This window comes from Choristoneura fumiferana, chromosome 18 (genome assembly GCF_025370935.1).
Source record: "Choristoneura fumiferana chromosome 18, NRCan_CFum_1, whole genome shotgun sequence".
In the NCBI taxonomy this organism is placed as follows: Eukaryota; Metazoa; Arthropoda; class Insecta; order Lepidoptera; family Tortricidae; genus Choristoneura; species Choristoneura fumiferana.
In genome coordinates, this window is record NC_133489.1 from 10613025 (window position 1) to 10628891 (window position 15867).

A 15867-nucleotide genomic window follows, 5' to 3' on the forward strand; every position below is an offset into this window, starting at 1 on the left:
GGTAGGAATGTATCGGAGGTCTCTTATATTGCGACGAATTTTTTTTAGGGTTCCGTACCTCGAAAGGAAAAACGGAACTCTTATTGGATCACTTTGCTGTCCGTCCGTCTGACGTCTGTCAAGACCCTGTTTCTCAGGAACGCGTGGAGGTATCAAGCTGAAATTTATATCAAATACTCTTTACTGTCCCTTATTTCTGTGAAAAAAACAACTTATAAGCCAACGCAATCAAAAGATTCAGCCGTTTATGCCGCAAATTTCCACAAATCTTCGAAACTCGCAAGGGAATCAAAACCTACAGGGTACTTCCCGTGAACTCAGAATCTTGAAATTTGGTACGAAGCACCGTCACACCGCACAGATAGAGGAAAAATTGCGAAAACTGTAAATTTTTTGTTACAACATATAATAAAAATATTTTTAATAACTTTAAAGTTACTACCTACAGGTTTGTACGGAACCCTCGGTGCGCGAGTCCGGCTCGCACTTGGCTGGTTTTTTTATTTAAATCTGACTTTCGGTTGACCTCTGTCTATTACCCGTTGTTATAGTAGTTTCAATGAAACCAAAGACTAGCCTATTGTTTTTAACAGTTTTATTAATTCTCCTTTATGGTTTCTCCGTGTCCGTTCGCGGCTAAATTTAGAGACAGTTAGGGCTAGAAAGCTTTAAAGTTGCATGAGTTCTAAAATTCTGGGACCCTAGTGAAAAAGTCTGCAGAAATTACACAGCTATTTTCTATTTTATGTGTAAAGGGGTTTAAGTCGAAATCAGCTGTTCAACTTTTGCAGAACAAACCCCCTTTTCACTGAGGCCCCAGAATTATCCCCGCGGACCAAGTTTAAAAAATAAAACCGGTCAAGAGCGTGTCGGACACGCCCAAAATAGGGTTCCGTAGCCATTACGAAAAAATTCAGTAACATTTTCTAATGATTTCGTATTTTGTACGGAATATTCCAAGTTTAGGTATATTTTATACCTTAGCCTGCTATTTACTCTTAAACTACTAATAATTCTCAAGAAAACTTAACTGTTATAGTTATCCTTGTATTTGTTTCGATTCAGTGATTTGTTTGCAAAATATTCAACTTTAAAGTGCCATTTTTTATTAAAATTGTGCGTCCCCCCCTCTAAAATTTAAACCGGTGGGTGAAAAAATTTGAAAAAATTCAGTATGGTAGTAATTATATCAAACTTACAAGGAAAACAATAACGGTTAAGTTTTTTGAGAATTATTTGTAGTTGAAGAGTAAATAGCAGCCTAAGGTATAAAATATACCTAAACTTGGAATATTCCGCACAAAATACGAAATCGTTAGAAAAATATTACTTAATTTTTTCGTAATAGCTACGGAACCCTATTTCGGACGTATCCGATACGCTCTTGGCCGGTTTTAAATGCTATTTTTTAGGGTTAAATGTTCTCTGCCCCTTCTACTAGCGAAAATGTTATATATCTCGAAACATCTGAGAGTTAAACTATCCTCATAACCTCATAATAGTAGAAAACTGTAAAGGAAAATTCAATAATTAATTTTCCGAACCCAGTTTTAAATTTACTGTAATAATAAATGTAATTGTATCCAATATAATTAAACTTCAATGCGATGGTAATTTTTCGAAGTAATAATTTATTCGGTAGCGCCAAGTCCGTATTGTAATATTTGTTTGCTTAAACAAGATTTCATTTCACAGGGCAGGCTTTCCAACCGGAATTTGTGGAGCCTATAACGAATTTAACTGTTCCTATTGGCCGAAATGCGACATTTAGATGCCTAGTTCAAAACCTCGGGGGATACAGAGTAAGTAATAATATCCTTATAACAATATATTTATATATTTGCTAACAATTAGATTTCTCACTCTTCAATGTTATACAAACATTACCTAGCTGAGGTATGTTTTACTATGTAAAAAAAAAAACGTAACTAGACTTATCAGTTAATGCTGTTATGGCAATAATATAATGAAATGAAACAATACAAATGATAAAATTAAAGTTTATTTCGATGTATACAAAACAAGACAAGGCAATTGAGAAGTAAAATCTAAATAAAACAAATATTATACCAAACTAAAAGTAATCCCTTGAAATGTGTTTTAAATGGAAACTTAAAATGGCTATGTCCAGACGTTCTTATAGAACTAAATGGTAAATAATAATTTGAAATAGTTATAATTATGTACATATATCAAATAAATACAATGTTAACGACAAATTACAATAAAATATAACGAACTACTAGCAAAAGTTAGAACTGAAATATAAAAATAAAATGGTTTTCTGAGGTTTCTTTGACACTTTAAAGTAAAATAAAACTTTAAAGTGTCATCGTAAGTCATGTGCCTACAGCAATTGCCCCACACCGTCATCTAGACTGTATCTAGGAACACAAACCTGACTGCTCCGTTTAATTTTTAATTCTTGTTGATTATGGTGAAGATTATTTAATTTTACAGGTAGGATGGGTAAAAGCGGACACCAAGGCGATCCAAGCGATACACGTCCACGTAATAACTAATAACCATCGAGTAGGTGTATCCCACAACGGGCAAACGGTATGGAATCTCCACATTCGGAATGTTCAAGAGGAAGATCGGGGTCAGTACATGTGCCAGATCAATACAGATCCAATGAAGAGTCAGGTAAGGACAGTACAAACACACCATACCTACACTAGTTAGAGGTTAAGGCACTCCACTCCTTCACATGAAAGTTTTCTTTAGACTCATGGTTAGCGGAGAAGTCTTCCTTAACTACAGTTTTCTTCTTATTTCTACAGTATCCGTGTATTTTCACTTGCCTGTATAGAAATTCTCGGGTCATAATTTCAGGCACAAACATTTTTCTACTCTTGAATAATACATTATCATTCGGTCCCCAATCGTTTGTTGGCTTAATTAATTCTTTCAAGTGCCTTTTAATGTAGAAGAAAATTACTTGAAATATCATACCTAGTATTATAATGAATGCGTAAATACCAATTATTATAAGAAACAATAAATAATTGACTGGGTATTCTAAATCTACGATCACATATGAGTTTTCGTAATCATCTATCGCAAAAAAGGAAAATTTTGTAATAAACAACAATACTAAGATTACAGGATTTAGTAACCAAGTAATTTTCCAGAAATAACTTGCTTTTACACCAATCATAAAAATTATATCGACGTTGTGATTATAATACCCGTAAAACCAATAAAGAGTTAAAGAAAATACTAGGCTACTAAATATTTGGATTATATCCACAGCGTCAATTAAAGCCGGTGTTATATCCGAACAGAAAAATGGACAAGCTAACGAAATCAAACATGATATAATTACAATAGTGGCGCATTTTTCATACTGTCGGGTCCACTGAAAGCTACTGAAGAATAATTCTCTCAAATAACCAAATAGAAGCCATAATTGAACAAATAAGCATGCCAATATAGCTGAAAACCAAGCAAAGCCCCAAATGGGCAAAGCATCAAAGTAACTTATTATTTCAGTAATAGAAGCAAACGGAGCAAAGAAGTAATTATCTCCCAGCTCTATGACGTTTTCCTCCTCTCCGTGATAATAAGACATTGTTTTTATGCCACTGAAGGCAATAAGGCTAAACATAAGAGTTATGAATATGGATAGTAATGGCGTCGTTATAGATGTCATAGTTGCGGGACTGCGAAATGCTGTGGATCTCGATAAATAGGTGATCATACCTGTCCCCGTTCCTAGACTAAGGAATCCCCTAGCAAGCGTTATAAAGCAGTTATTTAAATTGTAACTTCTCCAACTAATTGTATTTTTGCTCGCGTACCAAGTACCACTGGTAGACAAGGCTACACAAAACAAAACAAATAAGATTATTCCTAAATATAAAAGCACAAGTTTGACTCCTATTGCCAAAAATCTATGTTTTAAAGTTAAAATAAACAAGATTAACCCTATAGAGCAGGTAGTTATCATCCCTTTCAGTTTAGGAATACATTGCGGCCAATTAACTGTTGTATAGTTTCCAATCTCACGTTCAAAAAAGCAGTTACTGGCAGTTTTGAATCCACAGTCATCACCATACAAGTTTTGAGTTTCGATACAATGTTGAAAAACTGAAACGTTTATCCTTTTTACCATGCAATTTGTAATATGTAATTCCGTAAATTCGTCACACGAAAACCACGGCGGTGGATCCAGCGCTGAGTGGACAGTATACACCATGTACCATGTAGTTAGGACTATCATGAAAATGGTCTTGAGTATCACCAAATAGATTGTTCCGTAGCCAATTGGGCGAAAAAGAGGAAAGAAATCCCACATTGATATCACGTCGCAATTTGTATATTGAGCTAAGCAGATTTCTGAGTAGACCACAGGTATCCCAACGAAAATAACTGCGACAAAATGTAAGCTTGCATGGATATAATAGCCACTGTGTGATAGTTCCGTCACAGCCCAGACCACGGATACGTCATTTAACATCCACATCCATAATATTAGTTTGTAGTCATTATAGTTTTTCCAGCATCTCTTCAATTTATTTTTATAAAACTGACCGTCGCTATCCCCATCTAAAAACATTTTTACAATAATGGAAACACAATAGAAAAAAATGACAGATAATAATAAGAGTCGTCGATTTCCATGACCAATTAGATTTGTCTTTGCTGTCCTACATTATTAAGTTAAAAAAAAATACACACAAGACAGTTACGTACGAAATAAGTATCTTAGTCTTAGTGATAAACAAACTTGAGACCAAAAATAGTCCTTGACGCGTCCACTAAATTAAATAGTGATAAAAAATAAACATCGCTCAGATAAAGTGAATTAATCTACGTGGGGGTCGGCGCAGCGGGTAATGATTCGTGCATGGTGCTCCTAAATTATTGCGCCGCACTGTAATTTATACCCTGGCCTGATAACAGTATAAATCGTGCCGGTGACAGTGCAGCTGCAGGCTTCGACGTCCGCGCAGCGTGATGCCACTTGACGGAATAGGACGAAATTGGTTCTTTTAGTATAAATGCATTTCAATTATCATTAGTTAAACTTGTTTGTTTACACTCTGCTACCGTACAGTACGACTTAGAAAAACTCGAGGGGGGACTTGTATATTTAAATATACATGAACTAGCAATAAGTACGTATTTTAAGAAAAAAAATCACCATATGCGGTTTGGAATCCTGTCCTGAGGCTTCCGTAGGTACAAAATTAAAAACAATCAAGAACTAAGTTTAACCCTTTTAAGCTACCATTTTCGCTGAAAAATCAAAAATTATGAAACAAAAATAAATTTAAAAAATTAAAACTCGTGACTTTAGTTACCAGAGTTCTAGACTTTTTTTTTAAGAAGTTTTCCGTTAGGTTTTTTATCAACCATAATATCACTTACCTTACCTGAATTTTGCACAGATGGGTTACCTGGACGTGGTGATACCACCAGACTTCATCCCCGAAGAGACATCCAGTGACGTGATGGTACCTGAAGGAGGCACGGTGCGCGTCGCTTGCCGCGCTCGTGGCATCCCCACTCCCATTGTGGTCTGGAGAAGGGAAGACGGCGCCGATATTGTGCTAAGAGACCAGCACGGTGGAAAACATAGAGGTTAATACTAGTTGAAAATACAAACTGAAATATAGATGCACAGAAAAACCAGAAAAATAAGACCAACACTGGGAATCGAACCCAGGTCCTCGGTATTCCGTACCGCGTGCTATACCGCTAAAAAAAAGTAAAAATAAAAATAAAAAATTGCGTAAAAGTAAAAATTAGGAATTGAAATAAAAAATACAAAAAGATTCCAAAAAAACAATCTTAAGTTAATAATAGTATCTTATACTCGTAGTTATCGTGATTTTATCCTGTTTTATATTTGATACAAATCTGCATATCAAAAAATAATAAACTTCATCCCAGCCTATTTACGTCCCACTGCTGAGCACACACAGGCCTCCTCTCAGTATGAAAGGGCTTGGGCCGTAGTTCCCACGCGGCCCAGTGCGGATTGGGAACTTCACACATACCATAGCTGATAATTTAGTACTTCATAGTTAGGTGTGTGTAGGTTTCCTCACGATGTTTTCCTTCACCGTAAAGCTTGTGGTAAATTTCATATGTAATTTCGCACATGAATTACGAAAAACTCAAAGGTGCGGGCCGGGGTTTGAACCCACGAACCTCTGCTTGAGAGGCGATCGGTCAAACCACTAGGCCACCACGGTTTAAATAAAAGGTTTAAAAAATAAATAAAATAATAAACTTAGGTAAAGTTAATAATTATATGAATGACAAATTTGTTTCTTTGATTTTGCCAATTAATTAATTATCAAGTAGTTTCTATCAAAGAATTGGTAGTTTCTACGTAAAGAAAAAAAAACACGGTGTTAAATTGCTGTTAAACTGGCTTTCCCGCTGTTAGTTTAGCTAAATAAGGCGTGCGTGTCCTTTCTAACTAATCTAGATTCCTGATCAAGTTATTACTGTACAATTATATGGAGGTGTTGGCTCTGTGTCTAGTATCTTAGTTCGTAACGGCTGTGTTCATTGATTAGACGATCGATTTCTTGTCACAAAGTTCGTGTTTATATTATTTAGATACTGGATGCGTAAATAGAAACAAATAAGCATCGTCTTATTAATCAGCAGGTAGTGTTACCTAGCGTACCTATACCAAGGAAAGGCAGAGACAGGCACACTTTTTTATTGCAACAAAAAACTTTTCCCCGTTACAAAAAAGATGACTCCTGACTTTAGATGGTTTTATTTAAAAAATACTATAGGCAATCTCACGTTATACCTATTTAGTTGAAAGTAAGATATCTACAAGAACGAAGTGGTTTTTTCGCAATGATTTTAATCAAATAAAGGTTTCCTTGCATTGATTTCATTTTCTGTTTTCAGTAAACATGTCTAAAGAAGAGGTGTTGACTTTGAGCAAAGTCTCCCGTTCGGACATGGGCGCCTATCTCTGCATAGCGAGCAACGGCGTTCCCCCCACTGTAAGCAAGAGGATCCTGATCAAAGTGCATTGTATGTTTGACTTCCCTTTTACCAAATATCCCCCCTTGTTTGCCAAATATGACATAAGTGATTAGATGTTTGCGTTGTCGAAATGAAGCTGTCTTTGTTACTTTACTGACCTTTATGTTGCAAAGAGGAGTGTTTATTGCTATAAATTCATGTTCGATTACATAAATAATCATAAATGTGACTGTAAAATTGGGTGCCCGAAATGAGAGATCGGTTGATTTTTTAGAACTTTTACTCCGAAGCCGATTGCAATGGAACAGTGACAAACAAACTTAAAAACCTTATTTATATTGATGCGCGATACTAGCGCCACCACATTTTTTGTTTTATTTTGTAACTGATGAGGTTCATAAATGTCAACGGGCATCGATCATTTTGGTTAATTAGCAAGCTATCTAGTTCAGCAGATGAACTATAGATGGCGCTGTATCAAACAGTGACCCATATGGATGATAATCGGACCAAATAGGTGTGAAATTTCTCTTCGTTTTATTCTTAACTCTCCTATTCCTAGTGGTGATGAACCTGGCTGAATTCAATCAATTAACACATGGCTAAATTTAGGCCCATAGTCTATCAGTGTGGATATTAATAAAACTTCACTTGTTTTAACTTTTAGAGATAAACTAGACTTTTTTGTAAAAATAAGTAGGTATTTTTTGACTCATTTCATAGACATAGTTAATTCTGTTGTCTTTCAAAGACCATTTTCCAAGTAGTAGTAGGCTCTGAAATAGCAATATTTAATTGTATTTCACCAACTTTTGGGGTGGTTATTAATGGTGTTATATAATGTCAGGCCAGTGGCGTTTAATTATTTTCTGGCTGTTGGAGACTGTTTATGTCACTGCGTTGGCATGAGACAATTTGCCTTGTTACAAAATCTTATTTTTTCAAGATGTTATTTTTCAGGAAAATTTCTAGCAGATGATGATCTAGAAAAAAACATATATGGCCTGAATAAAAGAAACTCGAAAAAAGGAAGTCGTCTTAGATAAGCTCAAAAAGATGTTAAAACATGGTCCAAGAAGATGGTCTAAAATTTTGTGATATCTAACAGTCGTTGGTATCGTTGGTTTAATGTACTAAAAACAATAACTTTGTTCACCCATGACCTTATGTTACGTCTATGCGACAAATGTGTGTTCATGCAGGTTCTCCACCTTAATGATTTTCGTTGTCTTATGGATCTCCTCGTTTTTAATTCGATTACGCAGGCAAACCCTGAGCTCGAAAACTCGTTCAAAAACAAAACTCGCTCCATCTTTAATGAATATGAGACCCATTGTTTAGCTCCATTGAATTAGGTCTTTTGAAAACCAATCCAGAATATTGATACCTATAAGTATAGTTTAAATTACTCCATAATATGGAAATATTTGTCCTCTGCAATAAAAAAATCCTTTGAACATTTTGAGTGTTAGGTCAAACTAATTGTTATTTATTAATTACACCAGTGACGTTACTCTTGGTTCCTGTCATTTAAAAAAAAACAAAGATGGCATCAAAATGATAAAACAGGAGTAAATATGTTTGTTTATGCAGTTCACCCAGTGATCCAAGTGCCGAACCAGCTGGTGGGGGCCCCGCTCGGCACCGATGTCACGCTCGAGTGCTACGTCGAGTCCTCGCCCAAGTCCATCAACTACTGGGTTAGAGACTCTAGTAAGTGCTAATGTTTTTTCTTAAGGATAGGCAATTAATTCTTTTGGGTTCATATCGACTCTCATAACTATCGTAATTCATAATGTAATGTTGTATTGTTTTATATAACTCTTTTTTCTCTGAATCCATTAATTGTCCAGAATTGTTATAAAAGAAACCTAACCTACATTTCTACAAGATAACCATTTAGTAATTTCTAAAAAAATATGGTTTCGACGGGAAAAAAATATGAATACCTAAAATATATGATAACTTGCGAAAATTATGAGAATAGATGCGCACCGAGTGTTTTTATGCATTTAATGTAGTAATTTTACACTATTTCTTGCATTAATAGTGACTTAGAACCTTTGTCATAGGCACAGAATAAGTAATTGACATAGGTCAGGGTTTTCCTAGCATTTCTTTTCCTAGCATTTGCAATATGCAATACAGTTCACAGAATTAAAGGTTACAAGACAAGAGGGAGTGCTGCTACTTAATTTATGGTTATAATCACTGGATTTTGAGTAATATTCTGCAATTTTTTACTTACTGTCTTAGTTGTTAATCCTGGCAGCAATTTGAATGATATTATATTATTTATGAAAGTACCTACTTAGTTTAAAATCTTGACGCTTAGGGGCTGTTTCACCATCCATTGATTAGTGTTAACTGATGGTTAAATGCGATGCCGTCTCCGTCTATTCGAACAAAACAAATAGAGACGGCGTCACATTTAACCATCAGTTAACACTAATCAATGGATGGTGAAACAGCCCCTTAATGTTTTAGACCAAAAAAAATTACACGCCTCTGACGGATGAATGTATTAAGGGACCGCTATCTATTATAAGTTTTTGTATAAATGAAATGTTTCCACGTGGAGAGTAAGACAACAAGTGAAATGGATAGACGGACAGACAGACAGCATAAGGATCCTATAAGGGTTGCATTTGTGCCGACTCATGATGAAATTCTATAAATTAATACCCTACCCTAACTACCTACCCTAATCCTATATAATAATATAATTTTTATACCCGGTTTACGCCGAAATATGCTTCAACAACTTCCTTTATTAATTGTTATAGCATACTTTACGTCACTTAAGCTTTTTTACCGCAAATAATTATCGTCATGGCCACTTACGTTTAAACTATAACTCGCTCCACCCGTCTTGTTTAAGTTAACTTACAACCAAGCAACCCGTCTAAGTTTGATTGCGCTTAATCGTAAGATATTTACCAACAGAGGATCCCTCTCGTGTCCAGAACGCAAGTTTAGATACAATGCGCTCCTCTGGGAGTGAGCTGATGTTACTCAGGCACGCAAATGTACCTTTACTTAACTGGGATTAAACCATCACGCGACGTAAAAGTAGCTTGAGAACACTATCTACAGTCCTTCGAGTGAACACTTTTGAGTTGTTGAATTATTGTTAGCGATATAATTAGTTTTTCAATTAAGGGCTTGTAAGGGATCATTTGAAAAGCACTTAATAAAAAAGTGTTTAGAAAGTTTGTAAGTCTGTTTGTTTGTAGAATTGTTATAAATAAACCTAACCTAACCTTTATAGTTTCACTGAAAATGATATTATATGAAATGACCATTACATACAATACTTCGTCCATTATTATTTTTAAACTTTATTTTGACACATTTCTTCCGTAACACTAAACTTATAAATGTATCTACCTAGTATCTACTCATGAGTTTACATAGAACCGGGTGATAAAAAATATTTTTCTTTTTTTATTATTATGCGAATTTCAAAAACGATTTCAGCTTCAATACACTTTTTATGAAACATCCACGTGGCTCTAGCATGTCAACAAATACCATTGATGAGTAGTTAATGACTGCGCTAAATATAACTGAATAATTAACAAACACCACGCGGTAATCATGGCCTGTTAAAAAAGAGATTAATTATCGCTCACTAGAGAACATAGGCATCGAGATAAAAAGAATAATTTTTTATCGTCTAAATGCTAAAATTTTGATTTGCATTTTTAAAAAGCGCGGAATCAATCGGTTTACAATCAATTTACTGTAAAATATTGCGGAGATACGCTGCATAACGTTACTAAAAAAATGAATTGAAACTTTTCCAGGGAATGATAAAATTGCTCTCTAATGAATAATAGAGCCAGCATCAGTTTAAAAAAAAGGTACACGCGAAAGTTATTTCCACACATAAAATTGCTATGATCTTTTTATTTCAACAGTTGTGAATAATTTTAAAATAGTCGAATTTTTGGCAACGCAGCCAGGGCGTGGTTACGCTGGCAAGTAATGAGATATTAAGTTTGAATTTACGAGTGCGTTGGGTTTAATTCTTAAGAAAATTGACCTATTGTGGTGAAATAAGACAATGCGCGTTAGTTCCGGATGAGAGGACGTGGCGTTTATGACTGCTCTTTAGAGCCCACAATGCTTTTGTAATTTATATTCCGCCAATCTTTCACTTTGTATGTTTCACCAAGGTTGTCTTATAAGTTATCGCGACTTTACAGTGAAAAAGTTGTCCGAAAATTATTATAAGAATGTTCTGTGTATTTGTTTTTTGCAAAGAAACAAATCAATTTTTTGGGAATAAAAATTACACACGCATTTAGAATTATACACTAACATATAAAAAACAAGGGCCAACAACAAGACTACTTTAGGTTTTAACTAGTAAATGCACGTGTTTATCACAATTTCTCAACAAAATTTGACAAAAACATGTTAATTGATTTAGTTCAGTATTCTCTTGTCTAGTCAGTTAATAATCATCGAAACAAATGGATAAAATAATAATCTGTAGTGCTAAATATATACATAAAATTTTAAGCTCGTTCCTGTTGTTGAAGTTAAATATAACGAGGTAGCGTCCGAGTCCGAATGTAACCGACAAGTTTCGACGCTTCAGCAAGCATTCCAGTAACTAAGTCAAGCTTTTGATTCCTCCAAGTTTCCTGTACGAGTCACCGAACTTAGCTACCTACTTGAATTCTGACTGGATGCTCGTATGGTCTTTGGTTATACTTTGAATTTTGGTTCCAATTATCATAATAACTAGCTTTTGACTGCTACAGGAACTTGATCGTAGTAGTAGTAGTCAAACTGTTATATTAACTGACTCTTTTTCCTTTTCAATACCTACTCAATCTCAATTCTAACTTGATTGCATCGTTGTGTGGACGCAATTATGAAAGATAAGTTGCACAAAGTTATACCCATTTATTTGTGTAGTCTATTTGTGTATTTTATTGAGTTTTGTCAAAAAATTACTTTTCTAATAAACCTTTTCTCGCGGTATTTTATTACTGTATTGTCGACTGACCTACAACCATCCTACAACCATTTAGGATAGCCCAATTTTAAAATAGTTAGGTATTCCGAGCACTGGAAGTTTTTCACATATTTTTCTTCTGAGTCAGATTATTTTTGTTCTATTTTTGCATCACGAATAATTTTTGACTTTATAAACATAATTACTGTACAAATAAATATAAATTACCTTCATTTTAACGTCAAAAAATAAAAAATTACAAACATTTTAGTTGAAGAGACCTAAGTGATATTTACACACCTTTTATGAATACGAAAGTATTCAGGCGTGAAATGTTCCTTTGTTTAACTGATGAGTCCATATTTTATTCATATTGCCGTGTATAAGGTGAGGGGGTTCCCCGGTACCTGTACTGCATGATTCCGGTTACTCTCTGTATAAAATAGAAATGAAACATTAACATAATATCTCCGTATGAATATGTTTCGAAATATTATAGGAAAAAAGTATAATCATGTTTATTTACGGGGTAGAATAACTCATTGATAACTGTGCTGTTTCCAATAATTTTTATTTGAAAATAATGTCATAATTTAAAAAAAAAAACCGGAATTAATTCGGAGAAATATTCAAGCAACTACCTAATAATGAATAATAGAAGAAATAAAACTTCCAATTGATTTTTATCTCAAAGAAATTTCGTGAGATTGCAAGCTGCGGTTATTGCAACGGAGTTCAATACTCGCGGCGGTCACGAAGGCGGCAGCTCGTAACCCAGCTCGTTGAGTCGGAACCTGCTCCAATAACACTGAAATATGTACTCGCATGCAAATAAGTATAAGTTTTAAGGAATCATAATAAAAGTCACCGCAATATTCTCAGTGAAAAATCCATTAACACTTATTCGCCCGTAAAATAAACCAAAGTAAGTTACGTAATAAAATAACACATTCTGCCCGCCATTCTCTCATAACAGCGTATGTCAGAGAATCCTGGCGCGTAACGTAGCAGCGCCAAATCACGGTATTACGTATTCAAGAAGAATGACAATATCTCAGCGCATTGCATTTGTTAGCGCAAAACTGGAGTGCGGAAATTGAAAAAAATAAAACTGAAAAATATTCTAAGAATTCTCGGCAGCTCCAAGTAATGTAGTGCTAACTACGTTTGTTGCGATTCTAGGCAAAGCCACACTTTCAGGTATTTCCTTGTGCGCTTTGCTACTGTTTTTTGCTCTCTGCTTTAAATTGGAATTGTATTGTATGTATGCTTTGAAAATTAAATTTGAGCAGACTTTATTATACTTGATTTGATTGTGAACAAGTTGATTCATAATGTAGAGCCATCGTCATCTATTTATTACTGTTACTAGGCAGCAAGCTTACAATTTCGAAAGGACAATATAAACATAACATTTCTACGTTGCAAGCGTACTATTTTAGTGAATATTTGAATTAAAAATACTCCATATTTACTTCGCTGTGCACAGCCGACGGCGGTTTCGCAAACTTCCACTCGGCACGGCAGTTGTCGCCAGAAATTTACGGGTTAATTTACAATGGGAACGGGTTTCGAGCTTCTGAACATTTTTGAGTTGCACATTATATTTCACGTTCATTTGCGACGCTGCGCTGGTAAATTATAATTACTTGGTTAGTAGTGTTGTTTTTTGTCGGTGTACACAAGTAAAAAAATAATAATTGCGAATAGATTTTTGAAACTCGATTCAATTATGTGAATTTTTACTAAGTGAAAAAACACTACGTAATCAGTTTTACACTTTACCGTTTGTTTCATTTCATTACGGTAACTTTCTAAGCTGTGATATTTCTGAAATCACAACAAAACAAAGAAAAAATAGGCAACATTAAGTAACTATAGTCTGGACAGCGCTCACTCAAGCAACAAGCGTTAATTATTAAAGTGCATTAGGGTCCCAACTTGTCTGGCAGTGATACGAGCCCATGTATTATGGGCCGTCGATCAAACCTTTGTTCGGCCGCGAACTCGCGAAGTGACTGGCGCTTTCCCCGGCCCATTCCGAAAATCAACCCAAAAGAGCGAACACCGCGGGATCGTCATTTTCATTTGTCATCAATCTATGTTAGGGCCGCTGACATGTAAGTGTTAATTAAGCAGGCCTCACTCGAGCGTAATTAAGAGTGTTACAGTGTTATTTTAGACATTAATTGAGATGAAATTTCTTGTTATAATGAAACGGGCGAGGGTGAGACCCGAGTTAGGCGGGTAATTTTGCTCGAAGGTCACCGAGCACGCTGGAAAGTCAAAGCATTACACTGGAAAGTAAACAACCTCGAGTTTCGATCGGAATGAAGATTCTAAAAAGCGTGACTGGTGTTATCGTTTCCTTGTAAAGTTGTTATCCGCGGAAATTTTGCGAGGATACAGATATTGCATTGTAAATTTCTTTTGGGGGTCTTATCTTTGTCCATGTACAAAGGTTTATATTTTATGCGAAATAATACTTTTGATGTGTTCACAGAACTAAATAAAAAAAAGAATAGAAATGTTATCGTATATTTTCCTTCCACAATCAATTTTTTTTTCGCCTCTCCCGCTATTTAAATGATTTAAGCTTGAGCTTTTAGCGTATTATGGTACTCATTAATGAAATCTAACAGTAAACATATTTTTAACCGACGAAAAAAAAACGGAGGAGGTTCTCAAGTCGACTCCTGTGTTTTTTCGTCAGTTAAAAATATGTTATATATATAATAATGTCGCCCGAGCTGAATCGCGACCTGTATGGTTAATAGCCATATATTAATTTTTCAGTATGTAATCAAGTCTTTAATAATAATAATAATAAATAATATATATATTATTTATTATTATTATTATTTATTTATAATTTCACAAAACTTAAATCTATCCTTACAGGTAAATATGCCCAATGCGATAGACAAGTCAGATAATTTATTCAATTTAATCAATAAAATACAATTAAAAATAATAATTTAGCAGTAATATATATATATAGCTAATAACCATACAGGTCGCGATTCAGCTCGAGCGACATTTTTATTTCTCATACTTAGTTCTGTGAGCGTGTTAGTATTTTGTCGGAAGATTTATTTCGTTTTTAGGGCGCAAACTAGTTGTTTTATCATTTGCGAGCAACAAGCACTTGGGCTTACCGCAGCTCGGGGACAACGGGCAACACAGCGATGGAGGGATTGTCGCAACGGCTAAAGGAGAGGAAACGTCGCCGCTTGGCTCTCGCTTGAAAAATAACGCTTTTCCTACAAAGATAAATAGTAGAAAGACTCCTCTGAGACATTGTTAAAAAGAGGATCGTTAATATTTGGGCAGGGTATGTTACTTATGTAGTTCTTTTATAGAGAATTCTGACACTTGTGGACATATCTCTTAATAAATAGTAGAATAATGCTTTAATAAAATCAAACCTCATGGTTTTAAAAGCATACTTTTCCTCTAAGTAAAATGATGACATTTGCAAATTATTTACTACCCAAGACGGATTGTGTAAAATTATTTATATAAGCTTTTTATTTCAGTTATTAGGTTCCTTTTTTCTTCCTTATTACCGATTATTAAAACCACATCACTCAAAAATAGTGCCACAAAATTAATATTCAAATTAATGAAAGCTGTAGCGTTTCCCTTTTTAATTATATTAAGGGCCTGTTTCACCATCCATTGATCAGTGTTAACTGGCGGCTAGGTGTGTTGCCGTCTCTATTTGTTTTGTTCGGATAGACGGAGACGGCATCACATTTAACCGTCGGTTAACGCTAATCAATGGATGGTGAAACAGCCCCTAAATGTACCTAAGTTTTTACAAATGTTTACTGTCTAATGATATTTTCGAGCAATGTGATTACAAAAGTCAAACAAGTTTTAAATTGACAACATCAGCTAAAAAAATATTTTTATGAATGAAATGG

At 34.8% G+C, this 15867-nt stretch overlaps 2 protein-coding genes across 2 annotated transcripts in view; one reads left to right on the forward strand and one right to left on the reverse strand.

Moving 5' to 3' along the window:
- Window positions 1-15867, forward strand: part of LOC141437920 (lachesin-like) — a 30995-nt gene that overhangs the window by 7188 nt on the left and 7940 nt on the right. Inside the window, exons 3-7 of the mRNA XM_074101501.1 lie at window positions 1696-1802; window positions 2461-2646; window positions 5397-5589; window positions 6886-7014; window positions 8560-8679. Of these exons, the coding sequence (XP_073957602.1) occupies window positions 1696-1802; window positions 2461-2646; window positions 5397-5589; window positions 6886-7014; window positions 8560-8679 (735 nt within the window). The remainder of the gene's footprint in view (window positions 1-1695; window positions 1803-2460; window positions 2647-5396; window positions 5590-6885; window positions 7015-8559; window positions 8680-15867) is intronic.
- LOC141437919 (sodium- and chloride-dependent GABA transporter 1-like) lies at window positions 2641-4619 on the reverse strand. The gene has a single exon (XM_074101500.1). It carries the CDS (start codon window positions 4559-4561, stop codon window positions 2678-2680), a length of 1884 nt encoding a protein of 627 aa, XP_073957601.1. The 5' UTR covers window positions 4562-4619; the 3' UTR covers window positions 2641-2677.

Coding starts and splice junctions, on each gene's coding strand:
- LOC141437919 (XM_074101500.1), bottom strand. CDS start 4,561: ATGTTTTTAGATGGGGATAGCGACGGTCAGTTTTATAAAAATAAATTG.